Source organism: Suricata suricatta, chromosome 1, assembly GCF_006229205.1.
Source record: "Suricata suricatta isolate VVHF042 chromosome 1, meerkat_22Aug2017_6uvM2_HiC, whole genome shotgun sequence".
NCBI lineage: Eukaryota > Metazoa > Chordata > Mammalia > Carnivora > Herpestidae > Suricata > Suricata suricatta.
Genome location: NC_043700.1, coordinates 36,379,173 through 36,404,291, shown reverse-complemented (window position 1 = coordinate 36,404,291; position 25,119 = coordinate 36,379,173). Strand labels below are relative to the sequence as shown.

General features: G+C 36.5%; 1 protein-coding gene across 2 annotated transcripts in view; it reads left to right on the top strand.

Moving 5' to 3' along the window:
• The window catches only part of KAT6A (lysine acetyltransferase 6A), a 104,143-nt gene that overhangs the window by 43,592 nt on the left and 35,432 nt on the right, over window positions 1-25,119 (top strand). Inside the window, exons 3-7 of one of the 2 annotated variants that reach the window (XM_029936462.1) lie at window positions 13,262-13,370; window positions 17,404-17,519; window positions 18,089-18,170; window positions 20,373-20,487; window positions 21,845-22,161. In XM_029936462.1, coding sequence (XP_029792322.1) covers window positions 13,262-13,370; window positions 17,404-17,519; window positions 18,089-18,170; window positions 20,373-20,487; window positions 21,845-22,161 — 739 coding nt within the window. Of the gene's footprint in view, window positions 1-13,261; window positions 13,371-17,403; window positions 17,520-18,088; window positions 18,171-20,372; window positions 20,509-21,844; window positions 22,162-25,119 lie in introns of both variants that reach the window. The other variant, XM_029936454.1, reaches the window with a different exon arrangement.

Here is a 25,119-nt window from a genome sequence, read left to right as displayed (position 1 = left end):
AGCCAGTTAAACACTTAGCTGACTAAGCCACCCAGTTGCCCCACACATTGTTATTTTTGATGTCACCTCTGATTAGGAAAGAGAAAATTGTTACGGTATCTCAGCAAATGACTGCTATCTCATCTAAATTTATGGTAATCTGTATACATAGTAAAAGTGTAGGTTGAAATTGATTACTATTTTAATTATGTTATTAACTTATTTTGCCAATAATCTTGTTGTGTCTAATTGTACAAGTCATTGAATAAACTCATCAAAATAAGAATGAATTCAATTTAGTACTCAAAGCTTTGTAATGGCTAATGAGTTATGTTGGAACTGATTAAAATTATACATGGTTACCTTATTGTAGAATATTAACAGAAAATGGTCTCTTTTCCAGGCCTTTTATGTTGTTTTATTATTATATGTATTTTGGAACTGTATTCTTTTGAGGAAAATGGTTTTTTTTTTTTTAATTTTTAAATGTTTTATTTATTTTTGAGAGAGAGAGACAGTGTGTGCAGGGGAGAGTCAGAGAGAGAGGGAGACACAGAATCCGAAGACAAGCTCCAGGCTCTGGGCTAACTGTCTGCACAGAGCCCGAAGCGGGGCTCGAGCCCACAAACCACTAGATCATGACTCTAGCTGAACCTGGACGCTCAACCAACTGAGCCACCCAGGTGCCCCAAGGAAAATGTTTAATAAGCAGTCATGTAGTACTTTTTAAAAAATGCTTATATATTTTTGACAAAGAGAGCACAAGCTGGGAAGGGACAGAGAGAGGGGGAGACAGAGGATCTGAAGTGGGTGCTAGGCTGAAAGCAGAGAGACTGATGTGGGGCTTGAACCACTGAACCGGGAGATCATTAACTGACTGAGCCATCTCGATGTTCCTGCCATGGAGTGCTTGATAGTACATGAGGTGCTGACAAATGTAAAGAGATTAAGTCCTACCCAAGTACAGCTCCTCTGAAGATTACTGAATCTTGGAGGAGAGGCTTTGAGTAAGAATTGATAAACTTATTTGGAGCTAAGCATGATTTTGTTGTGTTTTAATTTCATTGAATTCTTATTTAGTACATAACTGTGTGCAAGATACTTAAGAGGTGAATTAAGACGTCTAGGGTGGTTTCTGCTTAGCTCATGCTGTCTTTCTGGAAAAGATCAAGGAAAGCTGTATTCTAAACTGTCAGAAAGGATTTAAGAGGAGCAGGAGTTCATCTAAAGCCGTTAGTAGTGAAGGCGTGAAGAACTGGGTAAAGTCAAGAGGAAGGCTTGCCTGAGAGGAAGAGAACACTGTATTAGACTGTTCAGCGTTCTCAACAAAGTGCCTTCCAACAAAGCGTTAGTTTCCTAAAGTGAGCTTTGTGTGCCTATTTCTCTTACAATATCAGAAATAACTGATTGTGTAGATATCCTCTCAAAAGAGTTACTTTTGAATATTTTGGTATGTAAGTGGATAATGGGAGTAGTATTTAACTGTTTTCTAATTATTTTGTGTGGATTCTGTTTTGTATTTACTGACATAAGTGCTTTGAATTAGGTGGGTGGATTTGAGAGGGGTTTATGATGTTTCATGCAGAGTAACCTGGCTGGATTAGATACATAGCAGTCAGAAAGAGGTTTTGGTTTGCACTTTAACAGTGCATGAGAGAGATTTTAATTCCTAAAAAAATTGTTTTTTTTAATGCTTATTTATTTTTGAGAGAGAGACAGAGCATGAGTGGGCAAGAGAGGGAGACACTGGATCTGAAGCAGGTTCCAGGCTCTGAGCTGTCAGCACAGAGCCCAGTGTGGGGCTCAAACTCATGAGCTGTGAGATCATAACCTGAGCTGAAGTCGGACACCTAACCAACTGAACCACCGAGGCACCCGTAGAGAGATTTTAATTCTTAGACTTATCTTCCAAGAGAAATACTAAGGTATAGGGTGAGCCTTTTTATTTAATTGGATTAAAAAGTGAAACTAACTTTGATGTGGCTATAGTGAGAATAAAATGGCTAACATTTAAATTCAGTAGCCAAAATTTATTAGTAGTAATTAATTTTTTTTTAATTTGGGGGGATTAAAACTGTATTTCTAAGCCTAATCACTGCAGTCAAGATAAACATAAGAAAAAGGTTCCAGGGGAACAGTTAAAAGATACAGGTTGAAGACGAAGACAAATTATAAGTAGTTGTCTCTCTGTGTGACAGTGTTTTGTTTTGTTTTGTTTTGGAGAGAGTGAGAGTGCAGTAGGGGGATGGTGAGGAGAGAGACAGAGGGTGAGGAAGAGAGAAAATCTTAAGCAGGGTTCATGCTGTTGTGGAGTTCCACACCAGGCTCCATCTCACCACTGTGTGATCATGAGCTGAGCTGAAATCAGGAGTTGGATGCTTAACCAACCAAGCCATCCAGATGCCCCACTCACTGTGTGACTTTTTGATTTGTTACTGAAATCATGTGACCTGTGAGACTGAAAGATACCACTTAAGTGTTTAGTTCAATTTTTTATTGCAAAATTAACCATTTTAAGCATTTTTAGTGTTTAATTCAGGGGCATTAAGTATATTCACAGTGCTTTGAAACTATTAATACTATCCATTTCTAGAACTTTTTTTTTATCATCTCCATGTCTGTACTCATCAAATAATAACTTCCCCATTCTTCCTTTTCTTCCAGCTTCTGATAACCTCTTTTCTATATTCAGTCTGTAAAATTTTTTCTAGGTTCCTCATATAAGTGGAATTATAGAGTATTTGTTCTTTTGGTATACCACTTGATTTTTTAAAAAATGAGCTGCAGTAATTCTAGATGAATGTAAGTTTTTAATGAGATTTTTATAATTCTTTATAGATATTTTGTATTTAAATGAATGATGTGGCCATTATTGCTTAGTGTATCTTTGGATGTTATAGCAAGTCCTATATGAATTATGTGCCTTCATGTTCTTAATGTTAGCTATGTTAATTTGTCTCAATAATTTCCAGTGGCCATAAACCTGAGAAAATTTGTAGCTTTTAAGAAATCACACATCTTTATTGCCTAATACCTTATGAAATGATCTCTTAAAGGTTTCTCAAGTCATAAGTCTAAATATAAATTTACATGTGCAGTCTTTTTCCTTGAAAATGCTGATGGTCATAAATTCTAGAACTTACTCAGTTCAGTCCGGAAAGAACTAGAAATAATTACATAGAACAAAACAATTCTTGACTGTTCTTTATGTCAGTGATTAAGAACAATGACAAGATGGATTTGAGTTCCTCAGAATATATTAGAAAACGGAGACAATGACAAGTGGATAATGGTTTCAAAAAAATTAAAGACAAGTCTTTGGGGGAAAATGAAAATTGGACTTTCAGATTGGAATATCTCATAATACAGAAATATGTAAGATATTTTAAATGATTGTATCTAAAACTTCTTTTCTTTCATGGTATAAACCTCACGTTAGCAGAGCTCATTGGGCAAAATTTTTACTGTTTTTGTTTTTAAAAGTTATTTCCAAAAGCTGTGTCAGAATGCCACTCAGCCAGCTGTTTACTTATCAGAGCTTCTACTTTGCCTCATTGCTGCCATCTAGCGATTCGTATGGAGATCTCAGCATGGTGCTTAATGCACCCTAAGGCAACAGAGGACACAAGGTGCAATCTAAGTGCTTCCTGCCACAAATCTCCCCCTATTTTTGAGAAATTGAATGGTAGTGGGTTGCTGTCGCAAAAATCTTAATTTATTTATTGAGGCCATGAAATTACTTTGTGAGATTACTTTGTAAGTAATATTTATATATTAAGATACACGCGTCTTTATCAGGCTCCTACCAACTCATTGTTCTAAGATAGTGTTTTTGTTATTTATTTTTAGTTCTACAAGGTAATTTAATTAAGGTATTGAACTCTTATTGGATGCATACTATTTGTTAGGCACTGTTCTTACTAGGTCCTAGTACTTTTGACAGTTAGTAGGAATACAGTCCTGAACAAACAGATGGAAATCAGAACTTTCATAGTGTTTATATTTAGTGGGGAACAAATAAAGATACACACACACACATGCATGTGTGTAATATGTTAATTAATGAAAAAGGTTAAGGGGAAGAGATAAAGCAAGGAAGGGGGATATAAATTATTGTGGTTGGTGAGGAGTTTTAAAATGTTAGATGCTGTGGTCAAAGAAAGCCTTACCAGGCAGGAGACTTTTGAGTAAAGATGGAAAGATCTGGGGAGGAGCATGCAGATAGAAGGAAAGCAAATGCAAAGACCCTGTGATTGGGACCTCTGACTTGCTAGCTAGAGTAGAATGTAAGAGGAAGAGGGCAATAGAATATGAGGTCAGAGAGGTGTAATTGTGTATTTATAACTGGGGGTACAAATCATATAAGGCTTTGCAGTTCATTTGGCATGTAGTCTGAGATGGAAGGCTCTTGACTGGATGGAGGGTTTGGGGCAGCTGAGTGAGGTGCTCTGATTTACCTTTTAACAGGTTCACTCTGGCTGCTGTGTTTAATGGTGTGTAAAGTCATTTGCTACAAACTTTTTTACTTGTTTTATTAGCTGTAGGAACAGGCTCACTTTATATAGATAGGAGAACAGTAAGCTGTAAGACTTAGCTTGGACAGATCTGGGAACAGTGATTGTATGTCAGGTGGCATATCTCTGCACAGATTTTTAAAAACTGTATTCATAGGTTATCAGTTGTCATTATTTCTTTGTGATACAGAATGATTGAAATCAGAGTTTCACTTGAAAAATGTTATTATCTCTTCACTGTCCTAAAATCACCCCAGTACGTTTCAGGTTCAAATCTTAGAGTAAATGTAGTTTTAGCCCTTTCTCACTTATTTTCATGCTTCTTGATATTTTAGGAATGAGAATGATCTGGAGTTGTAATTTTTTTTATGTTCTTAGTATTTAGGCATATTCTAAAACAAATCACAATTACGATTAGCAGTGCTGTTTGATCAAAGAATAATTCATAGATTTCTATTGTAACGTATATAATGTGTTTATACTACTTTTTTTGGCTTTTATTCTTATCAGCTAAAATGACCAATCTTCAAAATATTATTATGCTTTCCCAAATTGCACGTAAAAATCCTGAAATTATCAGTTAAGATATAATCATTGCCAGTAATCTGTGGATTCAGTTTTGTTTTGGTAGCTGAAAAATTTTTCATTTTTGTGCTTGGTTCTGTGATACCAAAGAGTAAATATCTGCAACGTGAAATGTGCAGGTTAGGGGAATTATAGCTGTACTCCCTGTGTTACTGACAACTTTCTATGTAATTTGAGTCTCTTTGGACCAGTGTCTTTTTTTGACTTAACAAATATCTTTTCAGCCTATGTCTGATTTTCACACTGTACAAATCAATACTGAATCTAGTGATTCTAGTGGTACACCTGAAACTAATATTAGACAGTACAGTATCTAACTGAAATTTAAATAAAAACTTTAAAAAATATCAATATTGTTTGAACTTAGTTAAGATTTCATTACTGAGAACAATCAGTAACATGTTTCGTGTAGTGAGTAGAGAAGGTCTAAGACTGTGGTCATTTGATAAGAATCAAAATAATTGAGTTAGACTATCTGTACTGCTCTAAGTAACCAGGCCGCCAGATTATCTAAATTGCTACCCTACTCCCTTCACCAACTTTAATGAACATTTAAATGACGTCAGTTATTTTGTTTTGAAATAAACAAAATCTAGTAATATGAAATGATCATATGTAAAAATATTAACAGCAGTAATATTCCAGGGAATATATAGGAATATATAGGGACGGTTTTGCTAAGGATTTCTTAAGTATGATTTTAAATAACATTTTCTGCCATTAGGAAATTTATTTTCTAAATGATAAAGACACATATTTGAAAACAGATTGCTACATAAATTTTAATTTTGGAGGACTGTATTTCTTATGCTGAAGAATAACAATAATTTGTTTTTCTGACTTTCTCTTTTCTTCATCCTTGTATGTTTGCTCCCTTAAGTATAATCTAATCTAATCCTAAAAGTAGCAACAGATTAACCAAGTACTTTGCTGTTACTAATGTATATTAATTATGGTAAATGAGTTTGAATTATAATACTATTCCTACTCTGCTCTACAGCTTCTTATAATGTAGGCTTCTCCTTCTCCACTATGACTGTAAGTTACACAGGATTCCTTATCTTAACTTGTTCCTTTTTTAACCAGAGGGCTGAAGTAATACAGTGTACTTTATATGTGAAAGTGGTACCACTAGCTTAGCACTAGAAGGTCATTACATTGAATTATGTCTTATGTCTATATCCTACCAGTAGAGCTACTTTTCCATACTCTTACCTATTCCTCCTTTTATAAGGAGGATGGAGTGGGGAGAGACCCAAGAAGTGTTGACATACTTCTTGGTCTTCACTGCCTCTAAGATGATTTTTGTTCCTTTATTGAACAAATTCTTCTGACATGAATTTATTCCCATCTGCTTTTTAAAAAGTATGGCGAGGGGAGGCACCTGGGTGGCTCAGTCAGTTACGTGTCTGACTTTGGCTCAGGTTATGATCTCGCAGTTCCTGGGTTTGAGCCTCACATCGGGCTCTGTGTTGACAGCTGGGAGCGTGGAGCCTGCTTTGGATTCTGTGTCTCCCTCTCTGTCCCTCCTGCCTTGTGCACACACACGTGCGCGAGCATGCTCTCTCTCAAAAATAAACATTTAAAAAAATCTCTAAAACTTCTCTAAACATTGGGGTACGTGTTCATAGCGGCACTTTCTACAATAGTCAAATCATGGAAAGAGCCTAAATGTCCATCACCTGATGACTGGATCAAGAAGACGTGGTATATATATATACAATGGAATACTACACGGCAATGAGGAAGAATGAAATATGGCCATTTGTAGGAAAGTGGATGGACCTCGAGGGTGTCATGCTAAGTGAAGTAAGTCAGGCGGAGAAGGACAGGTACCATATGTTTGCACTCATAGGTCTAACAGGAGAAACAGGAGAAACCTAAGGGACCTAAGGGAGAGGAAGGGGGAAAGAGAGCTGGGGAGACTGAAGGACACAAATCATGAGAGACTGTTGAATACTGAAAACGAACCATGGACTGAAGGGGGAGGGGGAGGAAGGGGAAGAGGGTGAAGGTCATGGTGGGGGGCACTTGTGGGGAGAAGCACTGGATGTTATATGGAAACCAATTTGACAATAAACTATTAAAAAAAACTTCTCTAAACACAAATTTCTAAAACATCTCTAAAACTTCAGGAAAGTTTTTGCAAAAGTTTCCTATTCTTGGGCCCAATTATCATTTTTGCTGACTTGAACGCATTTATACAATTCTTCTAAAATCCTGCATTCCCAGCTTCTTGACTTCTTAATTTTTTTTTAATGTTTGTTTATTTTTGAGAGAAAAGGGGAGAGAGGCAGACAGAGAGAGAGGGACAGAGGATTTGAAGCAGGCTCTGTGCTGACAGCAGAGAGCCTAACGCAGGGCTTGAACCCATGAACCATGAGATGACCTGAGCTGAAGTCCAGTGCTTACCTGACTGAGCCACCGAGGCTCCCATTGCCTTCCTTCTTAATTTCATCGTCTTTAATTTTACTTTTTTCTGTAGTCAGCTAGAATGTTAACTCTACGAAAAGCTGGGACTTTGGCTCCCTTTTTCACTATTGTTCTCTCAAGTGTCTGTAATAGTGCTTACTAAATATTAAAGAATTCATGCACATTTGCCATTTGAGGTTTCCTTTATTAGCTAGGACTTTAGACTTAGAAATCACAAATTTTAAAGTTTCCCTGTGGACCCCAGTCTTCAATCGTTTTACTTCCTGTGGACCTTTATTTTCATTTTATCAGATTTCCATGGTACTTTAACTCCAAATACTTTTTGTCCACCCCCTCATGCTTATGATCCAGCCTCAACTTTGTGTGCCACCATTTTAGCTGACCCTTCTTGAACAACACAGGACTCTGACTCCTGTGTAGTTGAAAATCCATATGTAACTTTTGGCTCCATAAAACTAAATAGCATACTATTGACCCGAAGCCTTACCAATAACATAAACAGTTAACACATATTTTGTATGTTATATATATTATATACTGTATTCTTATAATATAGTAGACTAGAGAAAAGCAAATCATAAAATAGAGGCCCCTGGGTGGCTCAGTATGGTAAGCGTCCAATTCTTGATTTGGGTCATGATCTCAGGGTTCGAGAGATTGAGCCCCACTTACACACAGAGGAGCCTGCTTGGGATTTTCTCTTCTCTCTCCCTCCCACCAAAAAAAAAAAAAAAAAAAAAAAAGATAAAAATAAATTTAAAAAATCATAAGCTAACAACATATACTTATAAAAAACCCAGTTATAAGTGGACTCAGGTTGTTCAAACCCTGTTGTTCAAAGGTCAGCTGTGTTTGCATTTGCATTCTAGTAGACTTTACCCTTTGGCTTATCTCATCAGTCTGCAGCTCTCTGATTTTATCAGTCCGAGGCTTCAGAGGTATTAAGGAGAGATGTGGAACTGTTCTGACTGGGAACACTACAAATTACACTCTGTGATCTTAGTTGTGTGGTTAGGGCTGATTGACAGTGTTATATTCCATCACTAATTGATTCTCTGTCATCTTCCACAGAGACATCCAGCCTTTTTTTGCTCTTTGTAAATGCCCAAACCCATATCTGTCTGCTTTTGTTTAAATAAGTGACATTTTCTTCTGTTTTAGTGAAGAGATAGAGGCCATTTTGCAGGAACTCCATCAACTTTTCTCTCTTCTATTTTTCATTTATTCTCTATGTGAATACATATTTTTCTGATTCTTTCTTGCCTTAAAAATATATGTTCACTTTCCATTTTGATAGGAGGGTTTTTTCGCTATCTCTGCTCTTGGACCCAAGCCAATCTTGTTTGTCAGTTTTCTTAGTTAGCTTTCACTTTCTCCTGCTCTGTCCAGCCAATTCCTGCCCCACTTTTGGCAGGTGATTTTTATTTCCTATTTTCCAGAAATAATGAGTCTGTCAGAAATGAACACCCTCAACATTTCCCTTTTCCCACCTTACCTCACCGACAGTGTGCCTCTATCCCATTCTATACGTAAAGGCTAGTCGCTTTATCCCTGCTTTAAAATTTGTCCTTTTTTCGGGGTGCCTGGGTGACTCTCAGTCAGTTAAGCATTTGACTTCAGCTCAGGTCATGATCTCCTGGTTCATGGGTTCGAGCCCCACATCAGGTTCTGTGCTAACAGCTCAGAAACTGGAGCCTGTTTCAGATTCTGTATCTCCCTCTCTCTGCCCCTCCCCCATTCATGCTCTGTCCCTGTCTCAAAAATAAAATAAACTATAAAAATTAAAAAATAAAATTTTTCCTTTTTCAAAAACCAGTATTATCCAGTGGAAGTTTCTGTAATGATGGAATTGTTCTGTGTTTGTTTTATCCAGTACCATAATCACCAGCCACGTGTGAATGTTGAGCACTTGAAATGTAGCTAGTGTGATCAAGGAATTAAATTTATTTTACTTCAGATTTAAATAGCCACATGTTTTAGTGTTTACCGTGTTGAATAGTGCATCTCTAAACCTTACTATAAAATATGTTTCTGTTACTTCTTGTTTCTTGAATCTCTTTGACCATGTGTATCTTCTTCTCTACAATTAAATAGGTTTAGTCTTCTGCATCTTAAATACCTAGAACACATCAAAACCTTTTGCCATTATTTAAGCCATTTCTTGTCTGCTTTCTGTCCCTTCATGGCAGTTTCTTGGTTCCTATGATTTTAGCTCTTACCCTGTCATAGAATAAGACAAATCCTATCCTGGAAAAGGCTCACTATTAGTGAGGTCTCCAACTATTTCTCATTTGTGCAATCCAGTAGATACTTTATCTTCTCAAAATTGATGGTTGGTTGCTCTCTGCTTCTTGAAATTCTTGTGTTATCACTTCCTCTTGGTTCTGTTTTCCCTCAGACTGGTCCTTTCTGGTCCCCCCCTCTTTCCCATCCGTATCCTTCTAAATGTTGATATTCTTCTGTCCTTAGACTTTGTGTCACTTCTCCAATCCCCTTTTCTTGTTCTCTTTTACTACAACTTCACTTCTGTTGCTCACCAGGTGCTATCAGTTACCACCTACATGTTGCTGGCTTTTAAATCTCTAGCCTATTCTGATTTCCAAACTCCAGTGTAACTTTCATGAAGCCACCATCCAGGTCAAGAAAAAGAACATCAGCACCTCAAAGTCCCTTTCCAATTCACTGCCTCTTCTTTCTCTCTAAAGGTAACTGCTATCTCCACTTACAACTATATATAACTATTTTTGAACTTTATATAAATAAAATGATACAGTATGTATTCTGTGTCTGTTCTCTCATTCAGCATTGTTTGTAATAGTCACCTGTGTTGTTGACTGTGATTTGTTTATTTTCATTACTCTTTAATACTCTACTGCATGGATATAGCACAAATAATCTCTGTGTTATATTGATTGCTGGTTATTTGGGTAATTTTTGTTTGAGTAAATTTTGTTATGAATAATGTTCTTATCACTTTTGTGTATATTTTATTGTACACGTGTGTGTACTTCATTTGGTGAATCTGTTGCTGGGAATGGAAGTGCTGGGTCATATGATACGCAAATCTTCAAGTCATTTTCAGAGTAGTTTTGTCAGTTTATATTCCTATCAGCAGTGTTAAGAGTTCTGTTATTCTAGTTTCTTATCAGCAGTTATCTATTGCCAGTCTTTAGAATTTTAGCCATTCGTGACGCTCTGTTTCCTTGATAGTTGAGCATCTTTTCTTACATTTATTGGCCATTTATATATTATTCATATACTTACTATTGTGAAGTGACTGGTGAAGACTTTTGCCTAGTTTTCTATTGAATTGTCTGTCTTTTACGTACTGACATGTAAGAGTTCTTTATGTATTCTGGATATGAGCCATTTGTTAGTTAAATCTGTTGTTAATATCTTCCATTCTGTGCCTTGTCTTGTCACTTAGTGTTTACTAACAATGTCTCTTCTTTCCTGACTTTAGTCTCTGGTTCTTTTTCATATATTTTTAAATTTTTTAATGTTTATATATTTTGAGACAGAGCGGGAGTGGGGGGAGGGGCAGAGAGAGAGGGAGGCATGGAATCTGAAGCAGGCTCCAGGCTCTGAGCTATCAGCACAAAGCCCGACGCGGGACTCGAACCCATGAACTGTGAGATCGTGACCTGAGTCAAAGTCCGACGCTTGACCAACTGAGCTACTCAGATGCCCCTTCATATCCCTTTTTAAAGAAAGGTGTGGTAGTCTTTACCACAGCCACAATTATTATGACAACTTCCAGCTCTTCATGTCTCATTTCATCTCTTGGCTGAGCAATACTGTTAATTTGCTTGTGTTGGACATTATTGATGTACCATCCAACTCTCTCACTAATCCACTTCCTTTTCAGGCTTTTCCTCTAACAGCCACTTAAATTTTGGTATTTTGACCGTAGATCTCCTCTTTTTACCTGGGGGAACTCCTCACCTTTGAGAATCTTAATGTCATTTTGTAGGTATATGATTTCTAGATTGTTTCCAGACTAACCATTCTCTTGGACTTTAGATTCCTGTATCATAAAGTCCATGGGCATTGCCACATGGATGTTCCATAGGCATTTTAAGCTCAATCAGTCAATCCCAAACTAAGTCATCCCTCTACTCCAAAGCTTGATTCTTTATTTTCTTTGAACACTCTTCTTAGGGACCTTCCCTGTCAAATACCTTCAGAAGAACTTGAGTCTAGGAAGCCTTTCCATGTGACCCATTTCCCCTACTTGATTCCCCTCCTCCATTGTTTTCCATTGTAACACTTCTGTCATAGCACATTTGATCTGATTTAGCCAGTAGACTAAAAGAATCTTGAGGTCTTTATGTCTCTGTCCCGTATAAATGGTTGAGATTTGACCGAGATTGCCTCCAGCTAAGCACGTCTAAAATCAGACTCAGCGTCTTTGGTTTTCTTCTGATATTCTTCTTTAAAATGACTTACCTGGGGCGCTCCAGCTACGGCTCAGGTCAGATCTCACATTCCTGGGTTCAAGCCCCACGTCAGGCTCTGTGCTGACAGCTAGCTCAGAGCCTGGAGCCTGCTTCCGGTTCTATGTCTCCTCTCTCTGCCCCTCCCCCTCTCATACTCTGTTTCTCGCTGTATCAAAAATAAATAAAACATTAGAAAAATTAAAAGATAAAATGACTTACCTTTTACACCATCTTTTCATTAAGTCAGGTTATTAAACTCATTTCTTTTTGCAGCTTCCACAACTAGCTTATTTCTAAGTCCATAGGTGTTTTTTCTGTTCCATTTTTTTAAGCTTTGGTTCAGGTTCTTCTCTTGTCTTTACCAGACTATTGTGGTCATTGTTTAAATGTTCTATCTATCTTTAGGTTTCTCCCCATTTGTCTTGATACTGCTACTGGATGTTTTGTCTCAAATACAGGTCTCTTGGTTCAGTAGCCTTCTGTTGTTCTCTTCCTACAGAGTAAAATCCAACTTTATAAGACATTCAGTGGCAGTCCTCACAAACTGAAGTGATCTACCCTCCCCCACTACTACCACTTATGACAGAAACCATATCCTTTAAGCACTGGCTTTAGGTGTGCACAGAGTACACACATAAATTTATCTTATGTATACTACCTGTACTGCCTTTCCATCTTTTGGGCTGGAGGGGAGGGGGGCAGTGTTGTAGAGGAACATATAAGCCTAGGTTTAAACCTAGTTTTAACTATTGTTTTATCTCTTGTCCTTGAATAAACTTCTCAAGATCCCATAACCTAGTACGAGTACTTAATACAAGTTATCTTCCTCTTTCAACCCTTCTCCTCCAAACCACAACTAAAATTTATCTTTTATACGTGTACGGAGCACTTATCGGTTGTCTCTTCTGGCACTTAACGTCTGCCACCTTATATGGTGTTTATTTCAGCACATTTTGTCACTTCTCTGACACCTCATACCTTTTAAGGGCTGATACTGTGATTTCTTAGGCCAAACTTAGTTGAATTTTTTCAGTCTTAGGTGAAGGATTTGCTTTGTCTAATCCATATTGTGTCATTTAGTTTCTGAGTAACAAAAATGGTAGGTATGTGATTTTTTTTTGGACCAGAGTTGTCACTGGGAGGCTTTGTTAGAACTCCTTTGCTTAGTTGGAAATTTAGGAGAGTGGTACAGTGGTCTTAAAGTTACATGTAACTCTCATAGGAATTTAAAACTGTAATTTTAATGTCTTTGTATTAATACTAAAAAAAAAAGAGTACTTATACCTGAGTGAATTGTTTTTTTCTTTACAGCCCGTTGCTGAACCAATCCCCATCTGTAGTTTCTGTCTTGGTACAAAAGAACAAAACCGAGAAAAGAAGCCAGAGGAGCTCATCTCCTGTGCCGACTGTGGCAACAGCGGTATGTGACCTGTGCGTTATTCCTTCTGATGTGTGCTACCTGGAGAGAAGTGTACTAACTGAGGTGGTGTCCTTGATCCTTATAAAACAATGCTTTGATTCTGGTTTTAGGTAACTGAGATGATCTTCTGGGCAAGGGATTTAAATGTATAGTAGACATGTCGTATTCAGTTAATTTAAATCAGGTGTTGGTTTTAGATTTTTGTTTTTTATTAAAATCTTCCCATAGGCTTATTTTTTCTTGTTGATCTTTATATTTGACTATCAAACATCTGTTCAAATCACAGCCGTCAGTTTGAAATTATTGCTAGCTTCTTTAATAATCACTACTTATCTTTCTTGATTTATGCATCAGGCTTTATGAATAGAACTGGGTTGATAACACATTTGTTCTTCTTGATAGAAACTTTCATGTGTCACGTTGGGAAATGGAATGTTGACACGGCACTTTAGTGAGCTGTGTGAGATCCCAAGCTCTAAAAAAGATTTTGCAAAGACTCTCCTAGTTTGTCAGTTCTAGAGATATTCTTGGTTTATGTAGATTTTCAGAATTTAGAAGGTTTTGTAGGAAGGCCTTCGTAAGTCAACATTTCTTTGATCATCGGCTTAATTTTCAATGTTTTATATCTATAGCAATCATGATTTAGTCAAGAAACCAGAAATCACTCTAGATAATTCAAGAGGAAAGACATTTCATACCAGAACCAGATATTTGTGAAATTATTAGGACTGAATAGGAGAGCTCTAGGCTGGGCTTTAGGGACTGATCTTGGAATATCGCAGAAGTGACCCACCAGGGGCGTCACACTGTATCTGTCTCCATCTGGAAGAGGTAGAAGCAGGAGGCTACTGCAGGACTGTAGCTGCATGTTGAGAGGCTGACTTTGGCCATCACCACAGTGACCTCCGGATGGCCACGAAGGTGAAAAGTGGCTAGGTACCGGCAGTACCCGTCTTTGTTTCATTGTCCCCTTTCAAAAAAGTCACTCAAACACATCCAGTTGGTAGGACTTAATTCATATCTAGAGCCAAGTTGCAAAGGAGTCTCGGAAGTACCGGTTTTTGCTTTTTGGTTTTTATTTATAAGGCGGTTTTAAAAGAAGGCAGGAAGAGATCTTGAGTGGTAGGTGACCATATTCCAGCATAATAATCACAAACCATAATGAACTCTGGATGGATTTTACAGTTAAATATAAACCATAATATCATAAGATATTAGATAAAAGTAAAAAATACAGTGACATATTCTACAGTGCCTTGATTTAGTAGGTAAACGCTTAAGAAATTGGAAGCCCAAATACATAAAACATAAAGATCTGCTCAGGTGAGGTGGGAATAAAATGGGGGTGGGAGGAGAGTTGCGGTAGAGCCCTGCCTTCTAAGAAGCATTATATCGAGGTGGTCTCTGAGTTCTTCGCAATTTGAAAACAGAGGGAACATCTTTTAAAGAACTAGTAGAATAACTATTGGTTATCTATTACTATAGAAGCAAACTATTCCAAAACATAGCAGCTAAAAGCAATAATAGTTTTTAATTCATATTGTTCCCATTGGTCAGGAATTTGGGAATGGTTTACCTGAGTTATTTTGACTTCGAATCTTTCATGCGGTTGCAGTCAAGATTTTAACTGGTACTCAGTTATCTGAAGGCCTCCATTCCATGATGACTCACTCTCTTGGCTGGCATGTTCATGCTGCCTGTTGACAGGGAGCCTCAGTTCTTTGCCATGTGGACCTCTTCATAGGGCTGTGTGAGTGTCCACGCATGGCCTCTGGATTCCCCTAAGCAGATATCTGGGTGAGAGAGAGAGAGAGAGAGAGAGAGCGAGCGAGCGAGCGAGCATGGTGGAATCTGCAGTATCTTTATTACCTAGCCATGGCCTGTCATTGCAGCACACGAATGAGCCCTATTCCGTAGGGGAGGGAACTACACAAGGTGTCAATTGGTGTTCTTGCCAGAAGGCAAGAATGTTCGGAGGGCAGCTTGGAGCCTGACTATTAGAGTAGGCAAGGAAGAAAACTATGAACATAGTTAAGTATATGACATTTGATCCTTTCCAAAATGAGAACTAAAATACCCCAAATTTTAAAAAGCAAGAAGTGTTTGGAGAAAATAATTGCATTAAATATGATAAAGGGCAAAAACCTATGAAGAATGTGTTTACATTTCTATTGTAAAGTCCAAAGTGCAGAGCCTATGAACAGGTAGTTTATATGAAAGTTAACTGTTGAACATATTAAGAAGAAATTTTACCCAAGTAATTATAGGGATGCACACCAGCACAGCAGTGAAGTGTCATAACTTTTATAATAATAAAATCTGGAAGATAAAAGAGCCCGAACCTAGAGCTGATGAAATTGTGATAAAGCATTTGTACTTTGCTGGTATATTTCTTTCATTTCACTTACCAACCCCACTTATAGGAATTTATTTTAAGGAATTAATTAAAAAGAAGGATGGGGTGCCTAGGTGCCTCAGTCAGTTAAGCATCCGACTCTTGATTTTGGCTTAGGTCATAATTTCATGGTTTGTGAGATTGAGCCCCACATCTGGCTCTATGCTGACAGCTCAGAGCCTGCTTGGGATTCTCTATCTCCCTCTCTCTGCCCCTTCCTTGTCGCATGGGCGTACTCTCTCCCTCTCTCTCAAAATTAATAAATATTTTAAAAAATAATAGAAGGAAAGAATCTATAGATATAAAATAGTTCATTGAAGTTTTCTACTACAGGTAGTAGTTTATTTAAATAGTTAACAGTAGGGAAGTGGTCATGTAGGTTATAGGGTATCAATCAGTTTAATGAATATAGTTTACTTGAATAAAGGAGGAAGAAAAGCAAAACAAAACTGTTTGTACCCTGTAATTAAAATCATGCAAGGACCTTTAGGAAGTCTACAAAGGAGAAGTAGAACAGGGACTGGCTAATCTAGGAAGAGGAGATTATGAATGAGATTTTTATACTTTCTCTTCCATTTTCCTTTAATGCCAGCGATGTTTTGATAATAAACTTCATATCATCTCATAGAAGAGAAATTTATTTAGGAATAAAAGGGAGAAAAAATAACCAGCCTTTTCTCTCACCAAAGGAAAATAAACATAACCAACTTTTAGAGGAAAGGGACAGATCTTTCTAGAGTGAGGGCAGATTTACTTTTCTAAAATTTTGAGAATCAAATGGATACTAACTCTTTTGGAAGAACAAAATCTTTTCTGTTGTTAATTTTGATCACAATAGAAATATTGCTTAGGTATTAGGTTTTAGCTGGTGTACCTTAAATCATAAGGAAGTAACTTACTTTAAATGATGGGATTTAATAAAAAATATATTTTTAGTTATAAAAGTAACACATTATTACTAAAAATTTGAGAGCACAGAAGGGTGTAAAGTGAGAGGTAAAATCCTTCTTCAAAATGTTTATAGTTTTGGGCACCTGGGTGGCTCAGTTGGTGGAGTATTCGACTTCAGCTCAGGTCATGATCTCATGGTTCGTGGGTTTGAGTCCTGAGTTGGACTCTGCTGTGTGGAGCCTGCTTGGAATTATCTCTTTCTCCCTTTCTCTCTGCCCCTCCACAACTCATGGGTTTCTCTCTCTCTCTCTCTCAAAATAAATAAATGAAAAAAGCTTTATAAAAATATTTTAAAAATCCAAAGTGTTTATAGTTTCATATCTTAAGGTTATTACAGTTGCAAACAGTTTTTGTGTATCCCTCTAGAAATGGCCCAAGCATGTTATGTATGTATACCCATGATGTGTACACCCATGATGCTTTAATGCAGGCTTACTAAAAGTTAGGAGTTTGTCAGGTATTTTATAATCACATCAGGGAGGTGGTGTACTAAATTCTGCTCAGCATCAGCATAGCTGAATTGGAATGCCAGGTCCTGATGAGACATGTGTGGCAAGCTTCCAAGAGCATCTCTTCTTTGATAAATATTTTTGTTTTAAGGTAATTGCCTTTTTCTTCATCATTCCTTTAATACAGTTACAAAATGATTCTTGATGGTTTCATTTGAGAATTTCCTCCTCTTATTAGGTCATCCATCCTGTTTAAAATTTTCCCCCGAACTAACGGTTAGAGTGAAGGCCTTACGGTGGCAGTGCATTGAGTGTAAAACGTGCAGCTCCTGTCGAGATCAAGGCAAGAATGCAGTGAGTATCTTTGCTTTCTGATGTATTTCATTTAGAAGTACAGTGTACAACTAGTATTTTCCTCTAAGTATTGTCGATTATTTTTCAATCACTTGGTCCAGCAGAATTTGAAACACTGGTCCCATACAATTACATACATCATTCATTTAGAATACTTGCTGTTTGAGACTTGTATTCTTTCTAGGTAGTTTCTAAAACACCTTATTTCTATGATTGCAGAGAGACTAAGCTACTTTAAAGAAATACTTCTGAAATTTGAATAATATGGAGGCATTCATTTAGGAATGGTTAGTTAGTGTATTAACTACAAATCATTCTTTTCTCTTTTGCATGAGAAGAAACTAAAGTTAGCTTATATCTGGTTACTGGATAAACTTGAAAGTTATGAAACTGTAGTTCTTTATTAAAGATTAGATGAAGCAAAACTTTTTGCTAAAACTCAGACTGTCTGTTTATTCAGTTTAATGCAAATTAAGGAAACTTTTATTATTATAGTGGCTCATCATCTTTGTGATCCTGACAGGTTTCTGTTTCTAAGGTTAAGCAGAACTGTCCCTTCTCACTTTTAGGATAACATGCTCTTTTGTGATTCCTGTGACCGAGGTTTTCACATGGAGTGTTGTGATCCTCCACTCACCCGGATGCCAAAAGGTGAGAAATACTTTCTGAAATCTGACTGGCACTGTAATGGGCATGTTATTAATAAAGCACTTTTTATCTACTTTGTTAAAATGGGAAAATAATTTCCATCTTTCTCTTTGGGGTTGTATAACTAGGAAGAGAGCTTGCACCTTAAAGGTGGGGACATTCTGTTTAGACGTTCCTATATGTATGGATTCATTATTATTTTCCCTATTTTCATTGTTTAAGTATCCATGAGAGTGAAGTGGTTCATTTATGAACATTTTCCAGTCCTATAACTAGAGGACAAAGTACTTGCCTTATGTAATTTTGAAATCTCTCTTTCTATGCAGGAAGCAATGAAATTGTATTGATCATGTTGATTATATTAGTATTGGTTATTTCACTCTCATCACCTTGAAAGGCCTAGGGCCCTTTTTTTTTAAATAAAATAATTTATTTAAAAAAATACTTTTTCTATGCTAAATCATAAGAATATAGCTTAATGTATTCTATTCTTTTGACTCCTGTTCCTTGACAAATGTTGGGATGTAACTGCCTGTTGGTTGAACGTCCATCTTATTATATGCTTAGAGTTTCTTAAAAAAAATCCAGTTAGGCTTCTGCTTTGCCTTATCACAAATTCCATTTTTAACTCTGATTTTGTGACTTAATAGGTTTCTTAAGTAAAATGCTTATAGAGTAGTTGGTAGTTTCTGCTAGGCAAAAATTTTCCTGTGGATACAAAGAGACTCAGCATTAGATACAGTTAAGTTATTCCACTTAGAATCTTACTTGAGTCTCTTCTTATGTTGGTTGTTAGCTTCTGAAAAGTCTTAAATTTATATGTACTGGAAGAATACTTACCCCCTTTGCTACCTCTTCCATTTACTTGGAAGTTTGGGCAAAAGGTCTTCTGAGAATCCTTTCAAGATAAGAAAGATTTTCTTAGGACTTCATGTCTGTGTATTTAATGCCTACGAAAGAAGTTTTATTTATAACACCTTAAAGCAGGAATCATTTTAGTTTGAAATAATTGCAGACTTACAGAAAAGTGGCAAAAATAGTTCATTACTCATTACCCAGCTTCTCCTAATGTTAACATCTTATAAAACTGTAGTACAATTACTGAAACCAGGAAACTAATGTTGATATGATACAGTTAATTAATCTATAGACCTTACATTAATTTGTGGTCCAAAATGCAGTCCTGGATTTCATACTGTATTTAATTGTCATGTTTCCTTAGTCTCTTCCACGCTGTTAACTCCCTGGAGTGTCTTCCCTGACCTTGACACTTGTAGAATACTAGTCAGCGATTTTGTAGAAAGTTCTTCAATTTGGGTCTGTCTCTTTCTTAATCATGATTAAGATTTTGAAGGTTGACAAGAACACTACAGAATTGATATTGTGCCCTTAGTGCATTGTAGTGTGGGTATATAATTCTAATATGTCTTATTACTGGTAATGTTAACTTTGATCACTTGATTACAGAAGAAAGTTATTCTTTTTCCTCTTTGTATTAACTTTAGGATCCATCAGTGATTCTTGTTTGCACCAATTTTACTTTGGTGTTTATATAATAATGATTTTTTTTTTTGGCTTTCATCATCCCTTCTATATTTACTAATTGGAATTCTGCTGTAAAGAAGAGCTATCCCTTTTCCCATTTATTTGTTCAATTATTTGTATTCTTTGGACTCATGGGTATTTATTCAGTGGGTTATAATCCATTGATGTGGTTATGTCTTTGTTTTTTTTTTTTTTTGCTCAGAATGACCCAGATTTGACTATTGGGAGCTCCTTCAAGATGGCTCATAGGTTCTTTTGACATGCCTTCCTCATCTTTTGAGCACTTTTCTCTTTTCTGGCACCAGGATATGCTCCAGATTATCCAGTATTTTCCCTGCTTCAGTCCTGGAATCATCTGTTATTTAAGGAAACCTGGCTTCTTTTCTTGTAGAATCTGGGTGCCAGCTATAGAGCAGCATTGTTTTTTGTTTTTTTTTTAACTGAGGATCCGTAGACTTCAGCCATATGTGAGCTTCAGAATACTTGTGCATCTTTTCCAGTTGTTTTTAGAATTTTGTGTGTATATGTTTTCATGTTATTTCTTTAGGGGGCTTTCATCAGATTTTTAAATGAGAGTTCTTGACCTGAAAGTGGTTAAGAGCTGCTGGGCTAGAGTATCTATGTCTGTTGTACTTTTATGTGGAATTTAATTTTTTATAGGTATGTGGATATGTCAAATATGTCGACCTAGGAAAAAAGGACGAAAACTTCTACAGAAGAAGGCGGCCCAGATAAAACGGCGCTATGCTAACCCAATAGGACGTCCAAAAAACAGGTTAAAGAAACAAAACACGGTGTAAGTTGTACTTGTGGCAAGGTGAGGGGAGAAAAGGATAGAGTTTCTCTATAGTGTAGGAGTCACTTGTTTGCGTTATGAAAAAATTTTTCAGTTGTTACAACTGACACTTTTATGTAATAAAAAGGGCTAATACTTACTGAACTCTTAGTTCTTTATTCAGCAGAATAAAGTTAGAACAAAGTTATTAAAGTTCTGAGTGTCTTACAATGTGTTAATCATTTAATTTTTCCAGCAACCAAATGAAGTAGACACTGTTGTTACTCTTATTTTTCAAAGGAGGAAACTGCATTTTATAATAAGTGTTGAACTGTGATTAAAACCCAAGTAGTCTGGCACCCACGTCTGACTCAACCACTGCCGTGTATTCTTCTTATGTAAACAAGAAAGGAAAAAATTATGTTGTTATAGCATTTCACAGATTTCTCATGTAGTCTCAGTAGTTTATTTATATTAGATGTACAAATCAATGGGTACTTTTTTCTATTGAGGTCATAGCTAAGTTGCATTTTTGTGTCCTGATATAAAATAAAATAACATGTTTTTTTATCTATTAGCAGAATCAGGGATATAATTATCCCTTGTGGACTAGGAAACTGGGCTATGTCTGGAGGAGATGGGGCAAGATTTAGTAGCTAATTCTGTCTTTTTTTTTTATTGAGTATTTCTATAAGTAATTCCTTTTTGATGATATGTAAAATATCTTTAAGCCCATAAACCTCTAGTCTTAAAAGTTTTACCCACCTTTTCCATGCTTAAGACTGTCTTAAAGATACCAGTCTTAGTAACTGAAAGGAATTGGCATTAACAGCTTGAAAAATATAGCACCAGTTTGTAGTTCATATTTTAAATCTTAAATCTAAGCTTTATCATTCCTATAAGATGATCTTTTGATTTTTGACCTTTAGAAATTATAATACATCCTTATGTTTAGAGGTAAAGTAACTGAGTTGGTGCAGAGATCATAGGACTTTATACTTGGAAAGGTGTTAGTTGTTGTCTAGTCCAACTCTCATTTTATAGATGATGACACAGGTGTTCAGATAATGGGATTTCTCTAAGATGTATAGCTAGAAAGTGGCAGAATTATGACTCAAGCATGCCTTCTGACTCTCAACTTAGGATTCATTTTACTATAAAATATTAGGCTTCCTGGAAATAGATATTTCTAACAATGTTATTTCTCATTCTCTTAGTATTTGACTTATGAAATATTCTTAAATATGTTTTTTAATAAAGCCATAGGTTATTTACTAATTACTAGTTATATATTAAATAGAAACCTTTTAAAAATTTCTTTTTTAATAGTTACCCTTTTCCCTGTTTGACTCTTCAGATCAAAAGGTCCCTTCAGCAAAGTTCGAACTGGTCCTGGAAGGGGTCGTAAACGTAAAATCACGCTCTCCAGCCAGTCAGCATCATCATCAGAAGAAGGATATTTAGAGCGAATAGATGGCTTGGACTTCTGCAGAGATAGCAGTCACCCCTTGAAGTTCAACAAGAAAACCAAAGGGCTCATTGATGGCCTTACCAAATTCTTCACCCCTTCCCCTGATGGGCGCAAACCTCGAGGGGAAGTGGTAGACTATTCTGAGCAATATAGAATCAGGAAAAAGGGCAACAGAAAATCAAGCACTTCAGATTGGCCCACAGGTAAAAGTTCACTTAGAAGCAAACTGTATTCCAAAAGTGCATTATTTGGAATAACACTGGTTATCTGGAATAGATTTATATTTGATTATTAAACACTGATTATGGAATAGAAGAAGATATTAAAGATACCTATTGAGATGAAAGTAAAGTGGTAATAACTATGGCAGAAATTGAGAGGCTGAAGATGAAGTTGCAAGAATGGACAGATGGACGTCTTTTCTTAGGAAAAATATGGTGCTTTTTTGGTAGAACCACAAAGAATCTTCCTATAGAAATTTAAGGTATAAACTTAAATCAAGAATATCTTTACATTTCGTAAATTACAAAATAAATCATGTGATGAGCATCATGATGCTTGCTTTATTTCCAGAAAGAAATTAGAAAGAGTGTAGGTGGATAAAATGTTGTTGATCTAGGGGCACCTGGGTGGCTCAGTCGGTTAAGCGTCCGGCTTCGGCTCAGGTCATGATCTCACAGTTCGTGGGTTCAAGCCCCGCATCAGGCTCTGTGCTGACAGCTAGCTCAGAGACTGGAGCCTGCTTCGGATTCTGTATCTCCCTCTCTGACCCTCCCCTGTTCCCACTGTCTCTCTGTCTCTCAAAAATAAATAAAAAACATTAAAAAAAAAAAGGTTGACCTAATAAGCATGGGGAAAAGGCCGAAGTTATGAGAGTATGGTAAGGTCACTGATTTTTCTACTTCAAGTCTTGGCAAATAGATTTGTAATTTTTCAATTTTTAAAAGAGAAAAAGAGAACTATAGCTAATTTATTGAAACTAAAAAACAAAAGCAGTTCACCCATTTCTCCTACCCTCCTCCCCTTCCTTCCTCTGGCAACCACCAATTTGTTCTGTTCTCTGTCTCTGAGTTTGGTTTTTATTTATTTACTTATTTTTAGATGGTATATACAAAGAGTATGTGTGGTATTTGTTTTCCTCTGTCTGACTTACTTCACTGAGCATAATGAAGTCCATCCATGTTGTTAAAAATGGCACAGTTTCAGTCTTTCCCCCCCCCCCCCCCCTTTGTAGTTTCGCAACATACCCACTTCATTTCTGACACAGCTGGTTGGGTTAGGAATTGCTAGGTTTTTGTTTTTGTTTTTGTTTTGGGTGAATATGATTATACACTATACACACACTGCAGTTTCTTTAATTGATTGATGGGCCCTTAGGTTGCTTATATATCTTGGCTATTGTAAGTAATGCTGCAGTGAACATGGGGGTGTACATATTTTTTTAAATTAATGTGTTTGTTTTCTTTGGATACATACCCAGAAGTGGAATTGCTGGATTGTATGGTAGTTCTATTTTTAAGTTTTTGAGGAGCCTCCATAATATTTTCCATAGTGGCTGCACCAATTTATATTCCTACCAGCGGTGCGCAAAAGTTCCCTTTTCTCCACATTTTCACCAGCATTTGTGATTTTTACTCTTTTTGATAATAGCCATCTGACAGGTGTGAGGTGATACCTCCTTGTGTTTTAGATATGCATTTCATTGTTGATTAATGATGTAGAGCATCTTTTCATATACCTATGGCCCGTCTTTATGTCTGTGGAGGTAAAATGTGTGTTCAGATCTCATTTTTAACTAGATTGTTTGTTTTTTGCTATTGAGTTGAAGGGGTTCTTTATATATTTTGGATATTGACTCCTTTTTGGATATATGATTTGCAGATAACTTCTCACTTAATGAGTTGCCTTTTTATTTTGTTGATGGTTTTCTTTGCTGTGCAGAAGCTTTTTAGTTTGATGTAGTCCCACTTGTTGGTTTTTGCTTGTGTTGCTTTTGTAATAGTTAGAGAACCTAACCCTGTGAAGGAAGTAGAAAATCTCTGAGGAGAGTAGAAGCATGAGAATGGACTCTTGGATCCCAAGGGCCAAAGGTGTAGTGAGTGTCTCCTATACAGCAAGAGAATTTCTTACGTTTGATTTCCTTCCTCTGAGTTTCCCATTGATAGTTGTATTCACTGCTTCTTCATTCCTGCTAATATAAATGGTTGATTGGTCCAGTGCAGGAGAGGAAATCCTCATCATTGTCAGGTCACCCCTTTATGCTGTATTGGTTAGCTTTACACCAGAGTGGGCAATCAACTAATTATTCTTTAAGCCTTCAAGTACTTTTTATGTCTCTATCAGCCATGTACACGGTAGCTCCAGTCTGAATATGTTTATCTAAGAAAATAGATTAAGTTGAACTTAGGAGGAAAGAATCTAAAGCAGATTCTAATCAAAGACATTTTTGAATTAACTGTTTCACTGGCGATGGATTATCATAAGAATATCCTGGGAAGTTTTAGAAAGAAAAATAATTAGAGCAAATATGTAAAGTATATGGAAAATCAGTATTGACTTTTCTGCATTGGTGTGAGTTTTTGTTGTAATTGGGTCTGTAAATTTCTTATGAATCGTAGAGTTTAAGGAACAGTCTGTACCATATAATAGAACGGTACTGAATGTTGTGCTAGATCCTGGAAGCCTGTATCCATCTGTGTTGTGCACTAGGGGGCATTAAAATCACATAGTATCTTCAGGTATGAATTTTTCAATTTGGGAATATTTTCAACAGTGAGTCCTTATCCTTATTCTTTTTATACTAAGTGAATAAGTGTCTGTTGACAGCCTGTATATCTGTTTAATTTGAAAAGAACTATCTTTTTAGCCATACTCCTGCAAAGAGGAAATTCGCCCATCAGCAATATCATATTCAAATGCAGAGGATAACGATCTACATAATGCCTCCAGTACTGCTTTCATGAATTTCCTTGCCCATGTGAGGAAGATGCATCATTTATGGATGATTATTATAATTTCTCATACTTACCTAGAGGATTATTATCTGTGATCCTCAGATTTGTGGAGTTCTGCTTTATTCTGCATCCAGAATGTGTGGGGAGTTACTATTTCAATGATTATCTTCCTTCTGAGATAATGTACTGGCCTTATAAAGATTGTGG